The sequence below is a fragment of the Cyrtonyx montezumae genome, unplaced genomic scaffold (genome assembly GCF_038088225.1).
Source record: "Cyrtonyx montezumae isolate F1298 unplaced genomic scaffold, pur_monq_1.0 scaffold_11, whole genome shotgun sequence".
NCBI classification, from domain to species: Eukaryota; Metazoa; Chordata; class Aves; order Galliformes; family Odontophoridae; genus Cyrtonyx; species Cyrtonyx montezumae.
This window is the reverse complement of record NW_027071837.1, coordinates 3206293-3222436: the sequence shown is the minus strand read 5'-3', so window position 1 is coordinate 3222436 and position 16144 is coordinate 3206293. Positions and strand designations below refer to the sequence as shown.

The 16144-nt window shown below is 43.4% G+C and overlaps 1 protein-coding gene across 1 annotated transcript in view; it reads right to left on the bottom strand.

The window, feature by feature from the left end:
* Positions 1 to 16144, bottom strand: part of DOCK11 (dedicator of cytokinesis 11) — a 69833-nt gene that overhangs the window by 2042 nt on the left and 51647 nt on the right. The window contains exons 41-52 of the mRNA XM_065729386.1: positions 12420 to 12602; positions 11757 to 11870; positions 9923 to 10138; positions 9785 to 9842; positions 8219 to 8325; positions 7143 to 7265; positions 6439 to 6552; positions 4900 to 5046; positions 4292 to 4502; positions 3782 to 3972; positions 3061 to 3161; positions 1495 to 1633 (exon numbers count right to left, since the gene is read on the bottom strand). Of these exons, the coding sequence (XP_065585458.1) occupies positions 1495 to 1633; positions 3061 to 3161; positions 3782 to 3972; positions 4292 to 4502; positions 4900 to 5046; positions 6439 to 6552; positions 7143 to 7265; positions 8219 to 8325; positions 9785 to 9842; positions 9923 to 10138; positions 11757 to 11870; positions 12420 to 12602 (1704 nt within the window). The remainder of the gene's footprint in view (positions 1 to 1494; positions 1634 to 3060; positions 3162 to 3781; positions 3973 to 4291; positions 4503 to 4899; positions 5047 to 6438; positions 6553 to 7142; positions 7266 to 8218; positions 8326 to 9784; positions 9843 to 9922; positions 10139 to 11756; positions 11871 to 12419; positions 12603 to 16144) is intronic.

Here is a 16144-nt window from a genome sequence, read left to right as displayed (position 1 = left end):
CCTAGGGCACGCTTTAATGGCACTTCTTTGTTCCAAGATAATTTTAACTGTAGTGCTGCCACAGCACAGAACTGAGTGATTTGTTTCCAATTTGACTATTGCAGAATTCAGAAACCACAGAAGTTCCAGCAGCTGCATGCAAATCAGATGCCCTGGAGGAGCACGCTTGCAAACAGTGCAGAGTAAGCAGGTGGCAACTCCTATAACAAACAGCTCAACAAAATTCAGCAGGGAAGTAAACATGGGAGGGCAATGCACATGAAAAAAAAAAGAGCATGCTAAAGGAAGGGACCACTAAGAGGAAGGTGGCCATGAGCAGAATAGCAGGGAAAACTACCGCAGAGGGGACGTGACAGTCAGCTATTCACAAACACATCCTCTTTTATATCTCTACAATGAAATTCAGCCCCACTTTGATTATTTTGTATTCCTTTGAACAACTGCTCCAATTACTGTGGGATTTACCTGTTTTCTGGGATTGCTGCAGTTTTCATTAACTGTCACACATGGGACTGTTGCATTAAAGGTGAATAAACAGTGCTTAAGCCATATTTTATCTAATCCATAAGAAGATAAATGACATTACGTCACCAGGAGATTTTGAAAACTCTCCTAACTTTCAAGACCTATGAATCACAACACAGTCAGCACTGCTCATTTCACATTCTTGCTGCCACACGACTGCAATGAGCTTTTTTTTTTTGGGTCATAATGAAGGCAAAACAAGAAAGCAGATGCTACTTCAGAAAGTCTTCATCGTATTCCACAGCATGATGCCAGATAGGTGTGCACCTCTCTGATGCTACTATTCAAATGTGTTGTCCTAGAAAGATCCCAGAGAACACTGAAGCAGGAGATGGAAGGCAGCACAGCACAAATATCTTTACAGGGCATGCACACAGTTGGCACAAAGTCAACATTCAAAGAAAATAGCCTTTAAAGGGAGAAAAAAAAAAAAAAAAAGGAAGTCAAAGAGGATATAATTGAGGAAATGGAAATTTGGCCAGACAATTTCAGTCTGTGACTTATCACAGCATTCCTGCAATGTAGAAAACATGAGGCAAAGCATGGCACAAGAATTCTGATGACTACAACATCCGGGAAACCAGTGACACGAGTCACTGAAGACTCCATTCTGTATACAAGATCAGGGAGAGACTTTTTGACACAGAATGAGAGGATTGTGGGGTTGGAAGGGCATCTTTGCTCACTGAGTCCAACCCCCTGCTTACAGCAGGTTCCCCAGAGCAGGTTGTGCAGGAAAGCATCCAGGTGGGTCTTGAATATCTCCAGAGAAGGAGACTCCACAGCCCCCTGTTGCAGTGCTCTGCCACCCTTGCTCAATGGTGTTCATGCAAATAGGATGGAAAGGGAAAGCAATCATGCCACTGACAACATGAGATGTTTTCTATTAGTTTTCAGTAAGTTTCCAGTTTTAGCTAATTTTCAAGCACAGAGAACCACTTCTGTGGGCTCCTGACATGCAGTACATGCCTGTTCATGGATGATGTCTGAAAGCTCTTTCACCATATCCCGAAAGTTTGATTTTAGACCCTCGTGGTACTCCACTTGATCCTCCTTTATGAGTCTCTCGTTGAGCTCCAGAGCAATTCCACAGGCTTGTATAAACTTCCTGGGGAGGAAAAGAATGAACTTTAGGCACGACCATTTCCCAGTCTTCTACTGAAGGACACAACCACAATTTCTCTTTTTTCCAAGTCATATTCTAGGGCCATTCTGAGCATAGTGCATCGGGGAATGGGGAAGGACTGCAACACAGGACTGTGCTTTCTGAACGAGCTCCTTGGAGGCTCCTTAGGCACCATGTGGGGCACACACACCTGCAGTCCAACACAGTGGTCTCTGACCTTCTCCAGAACCTGTGCACCTCACACAGGGAGCAGATCCCAGGGGAGCCCAACCACGTGCCAGTAGGGTCACAAACAGAGGCAGGCCATGGTCAGGTGCACAGGGCTTGATCCACTTGAGATCAAATTGCTAACAGCAGGCACACCCTCCAGGAAGAAATTTAGATAATGTGGAGCTCTAATGCTATTTTCACAGCTACTCATTTCATGGTTTCTCATCTTTTTCTCTTCCTTTCACAGGAATAGTTTTCAACTTTAATTAATTAAACTGAGACTATAACAAAAACACAAGTATATCTGGGATTTTCCAGAATTTATTTTATTTTATATTTTAGTTTAGTTTAGTTTTTTCTTGCATATGTGTGCACGAACTAGGTTATGTTTGTTTTCTCTTTTTGGCTGCAGAGCAGGGCTGGAAAGTAAAGAAAAACACTACCTCTGCTCTGCAGCCATGCACAGCAGATTTGCAGAGATTATTTGCTTATTCCTTCTGTGTTTTGCTTGGTCACTCGATATGCTGAAGGTAAATGGGATTGACCCAAATGCTGCTCTGCCCATAAGTCACCAGTGTGTGAAATGTAGTGTGGCAAAGTGTGGGGACACAGGCATTCCTGAGGTACAGCAACAGCTTCACATGATTGTGTCTTGGGGGACACTTACAAGTGGGAGGTAAAAGGCCGTGCTCAAAGCACCTACTGTGAAGGATTGGAGAGAGATAGAAGCATGGCTGTGAAAGTCATACAGTGTCCACAATTAGCAACAGAATCAAGAATGATGGTCCCCCACAAACTGGAAAGGGATTTGTTTTAAAATAGTTAAAGTTCATCGTTATTGTAGTTAAAAATCTCTTTGGAAAGATAGGGAAATGATGCACAATAAGAAAAGGCCATGAACATGACTTTCAGGCCTTTGGTTTTCAAACTTTCTTTCTTTACATTATCACCTTAAATACCAGTGCAAGTAACTGAAGAAGGCATTCAAGCATGGAAATCACAACCCTAAGATCTGACATATATTGTTACATTGGCTTTTTTCCCTATGTCTGGGCAACCTGTGATACATGGATCTTTATAAGATGTACCTGAGCATGCAGTATCTGCTGATCTTGGGGACACACAAAACACACCTAAAAAAACCCAGCACTGTGTTCCAGCCAAGTTGCTATTTTTTTTTATTACAATAGAAATCCTACCTGAACATTTCTTTCAATTCGTTCACCTTCTTAGCAGGATATTTGCTGGACTGGCTGTCACTTAGGAAAGCCCTGGCATAGGCCAAGGGACCAGCATTAACCTGGAATCAAAGAAACAAAAAGTCACTTATGCCACAATTTTGAGTCACTAAGGGCACTTCTGAAGGTTAGAACATTTCTTTAAGACCTGAAAACCATTAGCGTGTTATTTGGATGCCACCAACTCTGTGCTACTAATATGACCAGAGCAAGCTGAGGACTCTAAACTGGAGTATTAGCTTTCCTATACAGGTTTTGAAAGCCCAAAAGATAAATGAAGATAACAATGAAGACGGCAGTCTGTTTCCTCATACTCTCCTCTTACTTCTTCATGGCAAGCAGTATGGTCTGAGTCTTAAAGTCATATATCCAGCTGGAAAATAAGTCAGGTTCACAGAGAGGTTATTTCTCCCTGATATTTACAGTGCAACCTTAAAGAATTATGTATATTTTAACACTCTTCCATGGCCAGCTAATGTACAGTAACACTTAGCACTGCAAACACTGCTGGACAAAATGCTTCTTGTCTCGAGCCACCCATTGGTGTAAGTGCAGGCTGATGGCTGCAGTGCTGCAAACCAGCTAGTTAATCATTTACAGTAAGCAAATGTGCTGTGTTGTGAAAAGATGACTCACTGAGATGTGTCTGTCAATGTAATTTCAAAGATATGTCAAGCCTTACCTGCACAGAAACACAGCCTTGCAATTTGAGCTGCAGTTGGATCATGTCAACATCACCAGCAGAGCAGAGCTTTTGCAGCTCTGCTGTCTTGTCTTTTATTTCATCAGTTGCAACATCAATTGGTTTTAAATTAACCTGATGCTCATAATTGACTGGAATTCTCTTCTTTACATATGGAAAGGAGTTCAAAGCTGGCAGAAACAGCAAAGGAAGTTTATAGCTTGAAAGGCTGCTCAGTGAACAGGAGTCCATATACAGATAGATCATTGCCCTCAGTTTTACTTGGAGTGGGTGAAATCCTGGACAAGGCTCTAATTTAATGGCATCATTTACTCATTTGCAAAAATTTGCCCATAGAAATGTAAGATAAATTCCCCCACCCAGCTAGATTATTATACCACAATTCTGATTAAGACAATTTCTGATTCTTTTGGGATATTTTTATGAGCTAAAATAGTCTAAAATTAGTTGCTGGTACCTACTGTCTTATGATCAGATGCTCTAACTTACTGGTTAGAATGGTCCTTTTTTTACACTGTTCTTCCACACTGCCATGTTTTTTTCCAGATAAAGTATAAGGAGTCTCAAATACGAATCTATTGATATTATGATTCCTTTCAAATTCAGTCTTTCTTTCAGAAATCTCTTTGTCTTCAAAATAGGGCTTCACATAAGTCACTTGAATATGAGCATACTTAGGGTCAAGGTCTTTAATGTTAACCTGTGAAACAAGAAAGTTACAAGAACAAAAGCTAGTAACTTAAAATTGCTTAATTTTTCTCCTGGGACCTGACGAACACTCTGATTCCCTGCTGTGCATGTGTGAATGACACATCAAGCACTCCCTTTGACCTCAGCTGGGATGGCTAGACCACGAGCTAGCAGACACACAAGACAACAAGGTTATGGCACAAGAAATGCCTCATCTGGTGCCAAACAAGGTGCACCTGGAAGGAGCAGTCATATCAAGCTATTCACCAACGCAGCACATTCACAGGTTACTCAGTCCTTCTAATACAACCACGGTCCTGAAGAATGATATTTATGTCACACTTATCTGCTACGTAGCCCCAATGTTCACTGCATTTCACCAGCTTGTTCATGCAGTTTAATTTTACCTTGTTAGAATCCTGGATAATTTTTACAGTTTCCGACCCAAATTTTTCTCCATAAAGTTTAAGAAGTCTGAGGGAGATCTCGGAAAGGCCTGTCAGCTTCGGCTCTTTGTAGATATATTCCTTTCCATCTTCCTCTTCAAAGAAGGTCTAGCATTAATCACAAACAAGTCATGACGAGTGGATGAGTGTCTCTGCTTGGAAAACGTTATTTCAGATTTGCTATCTTGAAAGCAACTTTCTACTAACAGTTCAGAACATCAGTAAGGTTTAGAAGGCTACGGATTGCACAAAGTCTCTTGTGTGGTCTAACAGTTCCCTTCAAAAATTGTGTAAAGAAATTTGATCCTTGACCAATGCAAACACATCATCATCAAGCACAAAGGCCCGAGTATGACTAACAAAGAAATCCAAACAGTGTAGCAGAGGGGTTTGGCCAGAGGTTGTCTGTGAGGAAGGTTGGAAAGAGGCAACCGGGACAAAAACCACAAGAACATAGCATAGAGAACGAGTAGAAAAACAAGTTTTCTAAGCCCTGAAAGCAGAGCCATGTGAAATTTGGAAATATGAGGGTTTTGTGTAAGCCAACAGGGACTTCAAGCAATAGATGAAGAAACGTGTTTCCGCTGCTTTGATTTCTCCTGCATTCGGGGAAGTGGAACTCCGAATATTTGTGGTAAGTAGAGAAAAACTTGCAGCAAAGATTGTGACTGCATCACCAGCCCTTCCTGTAACGGAAACAGTGTGAAAGCTTCATGCTTTGGCAAGCTGCTCCAGTCAGGAGTCGTGACAGACTCTTAAAAGGATCTCCGTGCAGCTGACAATATAAAGCTGCCAATGCTCTAAGGTGCAAAACTGAATCGTGTATGAGAGTTGTCAGGATAACGTTACCTTGTGTAATTTGTTCCAGTTATTTCTGCAGATTTTAGAAAACCAAATTGAGCAGTTGTTTAATTTGTTGCTAACCTATTTACTTTTCACATATCAAAAGCATGAAGTCTGGGACAAAACATTTGCTGCAGCAGAAGTCAGTGATCAGGTATGTTGTGCATGAAGTGACAGTGGTGTTCAAAGGTACAAACCCAGGATGGTTTCAGGGGCACGCATCGATTGCTCTAAAAGAAGGAACTAGGAAAGGCAGGGCTAGTTTGTCATTTACATAGCAATTTCTAGAGTGGTGGCCTGCATTTCCCCCAGAGTTATGGGTCCACAAGTAGAAAAGGACCATCCAAAGACACATGGGAGATGAGATGTAACACACTTTATTAGATGAGCTGGAAAAATAACAACACTGTGTAACTGCCTTCACACTCAGAAGATATGGTAAGATCATACTTCTTCTTGGGACTTTGTGCCCTAGATCTTCTCTATTTTTCCAAATACTTAAAATCAAAGAATGGCTTGGGTTGGAAGGTACCCTGAAGGCACCAGCCCCCTGCCATGGAGCTATCAGGCTTTTCAGCTTAAGACTTGCCTCAGCAGCAGCTTAATTGGGCAGGATTTTGGGTGAGCAGTAGTTGGTGAGCCTGTGTCTATACTTACTTGTCCATAAAACGCCACTCTGAAAAAGGTTCCAAGAAGCCTCTTCCCTGTGTGCATCACCTCCAATATTTTAGCATATGCCCCATGAAGTGTTCTGTACAGCTGAGTAAGTTTCTGGAAAGCAAAATTTGACATCATTAAAGCAGAACTTCAAGTAGGAAATTCTAACTAACAGTGGAAGCTACTGAAATATCTGAACACAATCCTCTGGAGAATTCAAACCAGAATTTCAGGCATCGGGCCACAGGCTGCAATAAAACCACTGTCCCTAGAGAGAAGACTGAACCTACAATCCTGAGACTGTGTTCCCTGGCTAAGCCTTTAAGGGTAGAGAAACTTGCAGTATTTTACTCAGTGATTTTTTTTTCTAATTAAAAACAGCTTTATGATGAAAAAAATAGATCAAGACTTCTAATCTCAATTACACAGTTGGATGCTGTTCTGATGTGGAGGGGTCATGGGAGAGGGAGGTAAAAGGGAGCACTGTTCAGCAGGAGAACCTTACCAGAGCACAGACCACAGCAGGTGCTGGGAAGGAGCAAAGCTTTAATTCCTTTCATCGCATTATCTTTCACTAATTTAACGACCGGCACTAAAGCACAGTGTGTGCTACACTGATGCCATCAGAAAAATAAGCACCTTGGTTTTTTTCCTAGCAGCCTGTGAAATCACCCAATGCATACAAACGGGTTCAAAATGTGTACCTCAAATTCACGCCGCTTTTCATAAATAGGAATGATCAGTTTGGAAACTTCAGAAATCGTTTCGTACCGCTCTGCTTTCCACAGGCCATCTACACATTGCTCCAGCAGCTCCACTAGGACTTCCTACAAGAGCAACCAAATGGCTGTTGTTAACTTACAAAGGGGATAAATCATTTGAGCTTCACATAACTTAATAAGTCCCACTACTGCGCCCAGAGTTGCAGAAGTCTAAACACTGTGTGCTCCTGCCCTTTCCAAAGGTATTCTATAAGTTTTGAATGATAAAAAGCAATTCATTAACAGTATAATTCTTAATAACTCATTTGCACAATAGTAAACAAGTATGCCTTGGTTATTTAGGTGCCTCCTAAGAAAATGCCAAAGCTTTAGGAGGGTGTGGAGATGACAGTGCTTGAAAAGAGGTACACGTCTAAGAAACATTCTAAGGAACATGTGAAGTAATGTCAAAGAGCAGTGAGATGTGCTACTGAGGATCCCCAAGCCCAACACTGATGAATGGACACTCAAGCAGCCTGGGCTGCAGAGCCACATGGCCCACCCAACACAGTTGCACAGAGGTGGTGCAAAAGTAATCGTGAGTTTTTATAACTCACAGGAGCATCTTCTCACTTCCCTCATGCCCTGCTTTGGTTTCTGGATTGTTCTGCTGCCATGGCAGCACAGCCCTAACTCAAGGGGAACCTGAGTTGACTTCTTGCTCATCAGAGCTTGACTTCTAACCTTCTGTGACTCCTTGAAAATACTATGCTGTGCTGTCCTGTGCTGGCGAGAGTTAGCATTTGCATACCATGGCAAGCAAAGTTTGCGGTGTAGCTTTTTCAGTCTCAGGACTTAGAAAAGCCTTTCAAAGGAACCAAGAAGCTAGACCAGATTTACGTATCTGAATTGCACACAAAAAAAATCCATCAGTGCAGATTTCTCTTGGGAAATTGCCATGGAACAGTCTTTTCTGCAGAAGCCAATGTACAATTACCATTTGTTACAGCTCACGTGCGTATAAAACTAAATCCCAATCGGTTCTGAAAACTCCTGCAGTCTGTGCTACATGACCTCACCTCACTGTAATGTACATCCATCATCCCGCCATCTTCTTTCATTGCACCTTCTTCATCAATGTTGGGAGTGATTTTCCTGAAGGCAGTACATCCACTGGGGAAGAGTTCTGTGGTAGACAAAAGCAAATGGGTTCACGGAATAATTTATTTCAAATGTATCTTGCTTCAATGGCCAAGGAAGCAGCCTAGTTGATAACAGAGTCCTACAAGCAGCAGAGGTCTTGATTCCCATTTTTGCTGCTCAACTTCTATAATAGGACTGAACACATCAGAATCTCCCCACACCAAGCACAGCAGATCTTCCAGTGTGCTATTTGGAAGTCATCTTTGACCAGCCTAATAGCCTGCCATTGACTGAAAGTCAGGAGAGAAGGACAAGGGTGTATTTTGTGCATTTTTGTGCAAAAGATGCAAAAAGAAAACTATCATGAGATGCTGGAAAGCTGGGTAGCTAGTGACTGGGATTGTACAACCCTAGCAGAAAGTACAGTTCTTGATGCACTCCAAAGCTTTGAGTAGTTCAGCCTGTACTGAAACATTTCCAGCCCTACATACGTGTAAAGAGTGTCAGTGACAGAAATAACTCAAGTTATTCACTTGATAATCCTTTTGACTAGTTCCTCTTCTTTTTCACAAGTTCTCCTTTGTGATTGTGATTGCAAAGGGGTGACAACCACATGGGGGTTGTGGTCAGCAGCCTCCAGGGCACAAACGAAGAATGACCACTTTCATTGCTTTCCCCTCTGCAGCCATGAGAAGTCTGTGTATGTCTCAAATAATAAGCATGCCCTGATTCTTCCCACTTGCCAACACAAAGTACAGAATGTGGAGGGACTTTCAGCCCCCTGAGCAAGGCCCTTAGAGATCTTTCCTACCAAGACAGCGCTGTAGTCATCTCCTGTGCACCCTAACATTAAAAGCAGCAGAATAAGTCCCTTTCAGCACTACTTCCTCAAACAGAGATGAGGAACACGGTCAGCGTATCAACTAAGAATTAATATATATAAGAAAACCTGCAAAATGTTGTGTTGTTACTTGAGAACACGTGAGTCCATCCTTGCTTCCTGTTTTGCATTAAACCACAACACTCCCCTTTTTTCCTGGTTGCTCTTTTCCATATTTGTATAGTTAGGCTCCATATTTGAATAGTTAGGCTATTGCCTCATTTTTTGACTGAATTTTGACTGCTTTCTCCTACAGTTTCCCATATTGACTAGAGCAATACTTCTGATGAACACACTGGCAGACAGTTTTTAACATGGGCTTCCCCCATGTGCACATTTCCTAATGTGAAATGCATCCAAACATTTAAACTGAGACACGATGTGTCGGTTCTTATTTTACTCAGTAAAGTGCCAACGTGACTACTTAAGAAGACCTGACCAGCCCAGCAACACCTGGATTATTTTCTTTAATAATATTCATCATTTTATACCTTCATCATGCCACAATGCATTAGGCTTTTTTCCCTTTTTAGCTTGTACAGAAGAGATCTACGAATCACCATTTACCAAACTGTCACTCATCACTGCATTGCCTTGTGCCCCTCAAACAGCAAACACTTACTTTTCCTGTGCAGAAACTCTGCAACGAGGGCTGCTACGTGAACGTAACACATGGCTGCCTGCAAAGCACAAAGAGAGAATCAAAATGTCACCTCCACATCTGTCTTGTTAAACACCATTATTTAATTATGTGAATTACCTCTGAGAAGTCTCCATTTTTCACGTGTATTTTTGCCATGCTGTCCAGCCACGTTTTCCGTAGCTCTGGGGTACTTGCATAAGATTTAGCTAAGCTGTACTGTAGATCTATCAACATTTCTGGATCCTTTTCATGCTCTTTCATTTGGGCAGTAGCCATAAGTACTGTACGGATCCTCTTTGTCAAATCTTTGACTTCCGAAGGAAAAGCAGTTGCCTGTTACAAAACAAATCTAATTAGAAGCAAACACAGAAACAAGAAGGTGCGGCAGGCTCTTTCAAAGACCACTGCTACCCAAAAGCCAAAACTCCATTTACTGCCAATCTAAAAAGTGAAGCACAGGAGATAACACTGACTGCAGTTTTACCTACTGAAATCCCAGTGCATACAGTGTACAGTATTTAACATGCAATTAGAAGTATTTCCATCTGGGCTATTCCCATTCTGAAATGCAGCAGGTACTTCTGCAACCTGAGGAACTGGGTGAGGGTGGGACAGAAGTGCTCCTTGCATGCGAATGCCACAGAACAGAACAATAAACACTTCCTTAAGCAATTTCCACTGAGCTCACCATCTGGACTGTTAGTGTCTGATGTGGTCACTCTTTAATTCCTGAAGTCCCACAGGCATTCCCACCACAGGAATGTGTTAAAGAAACACAGGGTCCAGCTGATCCTTTGCTATAAGCAGGATCAGTGTCGAGTTAGATCAAGGCTTGTCCAGCCAAGTTTTGATAATCTCCCAGGAAAAATATCTAACATCCTTTTTGGTCCCTGTTCCAAAAAGGGAACATTTCTGGGAAGTCGTTTTTCTTTATGTAAAGTTGGAATTTCCCTTGCAGCATCTCGTGCCTATTGCCTCTTGTCCTGTCCCTCTGCACCTCTGGGACGAGTCTGACTTCTTCCTCTCTAAAACCTCCAGTTACATGCCCCCTCATCTTTCTCTTCCCTATGCTGAGCCTGGCTTGGTTCCCCCACATAGCTCCTCAGCTATGCCTGTGTCTGTGCACAGCACCTGCTCCAGTGTCCTGAAATCTCCCATGTACTGGGAGATCTCTCCTGTACTCTTGCTCTTATGTAATGACATGATCTGGATATAAAAATGGTCTCACGATGTAAAATAAGATCAGCAAAACAGTGAAACCCCTCTTAACATCTGTGTGCAGAAGGGAACAGAGGTTCTGTCAGGCATATCCAAACTATAATTCTGTTATATCACAATTCAACACCTAACTGAGGCTCACAATCCTTCAGCTCATGTAAAGGTCACAGAGCTCTAAATCTTCTCCTGCTTTTCTATATCCAGCATTGGCAGTTATACTGTGTGCAATAGAGCAAATTGTAATGATGATTTATTTCCCAGTGGATTGGGTAGAAGCTGTTTATTCCAGCACAAAGGCAGACAATTATTTTTCAAAGAAATACAACCATCAACAGCTACAAAAGACAACTTCCTCAGTATTACTTACAATCAAATTATTAATTTAAATTCCAGCTAATTGTGACTTTTAGGCAACAGGCCCTCCCTTGGCATTCCTGTCAAAGCTGGAAATTCTTAGAAAGCTCTTTGCATACTCTTGAAAGGAGCACCCCATGCAAGGTGTAACCTGAATTATGGTCCTCCCTCCTCTTGGTATTAGGCATCACAGTGGAATATGAGATGGTGCAGCTCTTCCTATTGCTGTTGTTATAATCCTTTTTTTACTGAGCAAACAGCCCAGCGCAGGCTTATGGATTCTACAGTTAGAACTAACTAGGATTATGATAAACACGATTTTCTTGAGTGCATCTTGCATTAATGGCTGATAGCACATGATGTGACTTCTCCAACCTACCTTCATAGGTCTGTCACTGTTTGCAAAGTTGTTAATGATGAGCAAGGAGTCCTGAAACCTCGTCCCACCACTGAGTGCCACATCTGCTATCAACTGGCTCACTGCAATTATTATCTGTAGGGACAACAAAGGGGCATTATTTAAACAAGCCCAGTGAAAGAGTTTTATTGTCAGAGGTACATAAAAAGCTCATACAAAACATCATATCTTTCCCATACTGTAAGCAGGGGCTGCTGTTGTGGCTTCACTGCCTGATCTCCTGTGGACAAACACTCCTCAGAGGACCAAACTGCTTTGCTGAACAGCAAGTTCACAGAATTAACGAGGTAGCAGTCAATGCAAATCCTGATGCAGAAGTACCTCTGTTATCATCTTCCCTGTTTTATCACAACCCAGTGTTCCTTAAAAAATTCCTAAAAAACAACAATATGGAGTGCTTGATGGCAGCATACTGCACCCTAAGGGCCTGAGGCCAATCATCAAAAACAGAGATTAGGCAAAGCCTGGAAATCCAGAAGCTATTTGTCCATATATACGATTGCTCCTTTTAGAAATAAATGACAAGCTCCTCTGTAGACATGAGGTGAGACATAGCTATGTTGGTACACCCTTTCACTACACCTGAGGCATCCCACTGCCCTCCTTCTTCCCCCAGCTGCTCACCTGGAGATGTGTTCTCAGAAACGTTCTCCTTTTGGTGAACTCAAAGTTGTTTCTCATCAGCAGGTACAGAAGAGCGGAGGCTTCGTTCCTTGTGGAGGTCACCTTCGAAGTGCAGCACTTCAGGATCTCGTAGCAGAGGGCAGCACACATGTTCACCCTTCCCTTGAAAAATGCTGAGGGAAACTTCACAAGAGGGGGGCAAGCATTAGAATACACACCACATAATTACACCCCTAGGGCTCAGATGGGCAAGGGCATGGGGCAGTACATTGGGCTCAAACTTGGAAAGCCTAAATAAAACTTCTGCCGGAGTGTTGTGCTCAAAACTTATTTGTTGGAATGCATTCAGGGCCTATTTTTAGCCACATTTCCTCGCTGTCCTTAGCTGTCATGCTTTTTGGGGATGTGTTTGTGCATGTCCATCTATCCTTAACCCAAACAACATTTGGGTCCAGTGGCAGATTCTCAACACATCAGATGGACAGAATTCTGTTTTATGCCCTTACAAAAGCCCTAAATGTGGTCAGCAGGACAGAGAGAAAAGGTCTCAACAAAGGCTGCTGTGGGAGACATCGGAATATCTGCCAGAGCCCTCTGACAGGATCTGCTGGGAAACGTGACCTGGGATGCCTGCACCACTACTTCCACGTGCCCTAGGAAAATAAAAAAGCAAAACAAAAAACAATGTGTAAAGCACAACTTCCCTCAGGAATTCCAGAATGCAAACAAGGGACACACTTGTCCCAGAGTGCTTAGCACACACAGTGACTCATGAGCTGGCCCCAGGGAGCAGCAGGACGAAGCCAAGCTGCAGTGTGAGCCGCCTGTGCTGGGAGCAGGGCTTGGGGACTTGCAGTGGAAGGGGAACACCAATGGTCCACATTGTCATAGCACATCAGTCCCCTGAGCAAAATCCTGCTTCAGAGCTGCAGACCTCCACGTAGGGCTCGCTGGAGCATCCATCCACCTGTGGATGGAGTGGTGGTTGGTGGGGAGGGGACACTGCACACTGCTTCCTTCCACCCACACTGCATTGGGTTGGGCACAGGGAAGCAGAAGAAAGAAGGGTTTGGTGCTGGCATGCAGCTGCCTCCACAGCCACCGCAGGGATGTGGCTGCAGGGGGTGACACCAGAGCCTGCTGGGGAAGCAGAGATGGTACTCTGAGCCCTAAGGATTTCCTGACACAGAGATAACCATGGGTCTTATCCATGCAGGGGAGAGGTTTGCTCAATTCGTCCTCCTGGGCATGGTCCATGAGCCAATTCTCTGTCCTACCACCTTATTCTCATAGGAGATGACAGTAAACAGTGTCAAAGTATTCACTCACAACCTCCAAGTCAGAGTCTGGAGCTGTCACCTTGGCCCTCTATCTTTTATGCTAAATATATGTGATTCAGAAAAGCTTGTAGGCCCTCAAAGTTCATTAAGGTCCCTTCCAAACTAAGACATACTGCTGGAGCCAACACCATGGCGTGCTGGTAAATGGGTCTTAAAACAGGAACCTAGGAGCTGTGCCTAGCAAGACAATTCCATTGGGTGTAGTCCACCATTACAGTGAGCCACACAAATTACAAGCCACTGTGAAGGCACTGCTTCAATACTCTCAGCATGAATCACTGCCTGCAGAGACTTATCAGACACTTGCAACCCAGTGCTAGGGAGAAAATCTTTGCCTGAGAACCTGCTGAAAAACAGGCCCCAGTCCTCTCAGTGCATTTCTATCTGTGTTCCTCCAAGAGAACGTATGTCCTGTTCATAGTGAGCTTGCCCCACCAGGCAACCTCCTGCTGGAAACAGATCCTGAGCAGATGTCATCACTCCTGGGACCCAGGCAGTGCCCAAAGGGTTTGTGCTTGCCACAGCTCTGGTCAGCTGCTATGTCACAGCTGCCAGGGGCTGTTATAAATCCCAGTAAAGCAGGGCAGACAATTTTATGCTCCCTCCCGCCCTTTCCAGCCTGAAGATAGTGAGGTTTGCTGCTGTGAGATTGCACTAACAGGGAGGGAAAGCAGGGCTCTGTAGCCCTGCTCCTTCAGGGCCTGGGACTGGTGATGCCTCCAACACATTATTGCAGTCAGCAAAGCACAGAGTGCTTCCTTCCCAAATTCCCAGCACACAGAATGAATGCAGCACTCATTTTAAACCCAAAACCAAACATGCAAACAATTATAGATTTCATTTGTTCTTTGCTTTCTTGTGACATATCTTTTTAAAGCATCCTGCATAGCAAATGACCAGGTTTGGTGAAGAAAGAGGGGCATTTTTAAGACAGATTTTAGCAAGCAAAATAGCATTCAGGTTTTCCCTACAACAATAATTTGCTGTGACACGAGATAAAAGAGGGATTCTTTTCATCATAATTATTAGCTGCAGAAGGCCATAAAGAATAGGAAATTGCCTATTCCAGCTGTGTCAAAGGATAACACAGTTTTGGCTTTCTTGAAGTTAACACTAATTTATAGCTGGCCATGGTACACAACTCAAAACAAAACAACACGATTTCTATATTTCAAAACAAGCTGGCAGGAAAACAAGCCACCCTTGCACTTGCTGTGAAATGCTGTAACCCTCACCCCCAGTTATTTAATCGTCACTTTGTGTCTTAGAAAAGCCCTTCAGAGGACTTAAAAAGGAAGTTTGGGACCCATGCGGTTACAGAGTTGGCAAAGAAATCACTTCCTTATAGATACCATCTGCTGGGCTCCTATCTTGCTTTTACAGAAGCAACACTGTGTCCTGTCATTGGGGAAATGTGAGAAATGGACTAAAGGAATCTTTCAGATCTCAGGACCACTAAGTCATAGAATGGCAGAATCACAGAATGGTTTGGGTTGGAAGATCCCACTAAGGCCATCCAGCCCCAAGCCCTGCCATGGTCTGGCTGCCCCCCACCCCACCCAGCCTTGAGCACCTCCAGCAATGGGGCACCCCCATCTCTGGGCAGTGCATGCCAGTGATTCACCACTCTAAATGCCAAATCCATTGTGGGTCTGAGCTGGCAGAAACCCAAGGAAACCACCTGGGTCCCCTGTCCCTGCAGCAGCTCTGAGCACAGCCTGCACTGCTGCAATCAGTGTTTTGGAAAGCACGTAACCCCCACAGGACTCCAGGCTGTGAAGGCTGGTGGTGAGATCAAATGGAACAGGGGTGTAGGTTTGGCTGCATGCTTATACAACCACAGAAAAATTTGCCAAGGAGGCAAAGAACATCTCTTGTTTGCTACAGGAAGAATTTCTTTTTTTATGGCTAAACAAAGTTTCAGCTAATAAAGGAGAGAGAGGTGCAGGGAGAGTGTGTCCTTGTGGGCTGTGTATAGATCTGTAGCTGAGTGTATTGCAAGGCTATGCAGTCCATGGCCAAACTAAACTTGACAGACACAGGAAAAGGCAGCTCCCAGTCTGGGGGGATTTAAGGTGCCCCATGGAAAACCTCATGTAGGAAACCACGCTGTCTGGAGCCAGCAAGCTAGCAAGACTTCTGCATTTTCTGCTTTTGGTCTATCTGCTCAGGACAAACCAAACACCAGCCCTAGACATATACATATTAGATCTTAGCTTTGCCATGCAGTTGCAGTAAAATATTCATAGCACATGCTTTTTCCACCTCTGAAAAACAGTTTTAGATTTCTCCGTCTTATAACAAACTTTGTTCAGTGAGTTATGCAAGACCTCCTTTGGAAATAATGGCTGCATATCCATCACATGCTGGGCTGTCTGGTTGCAA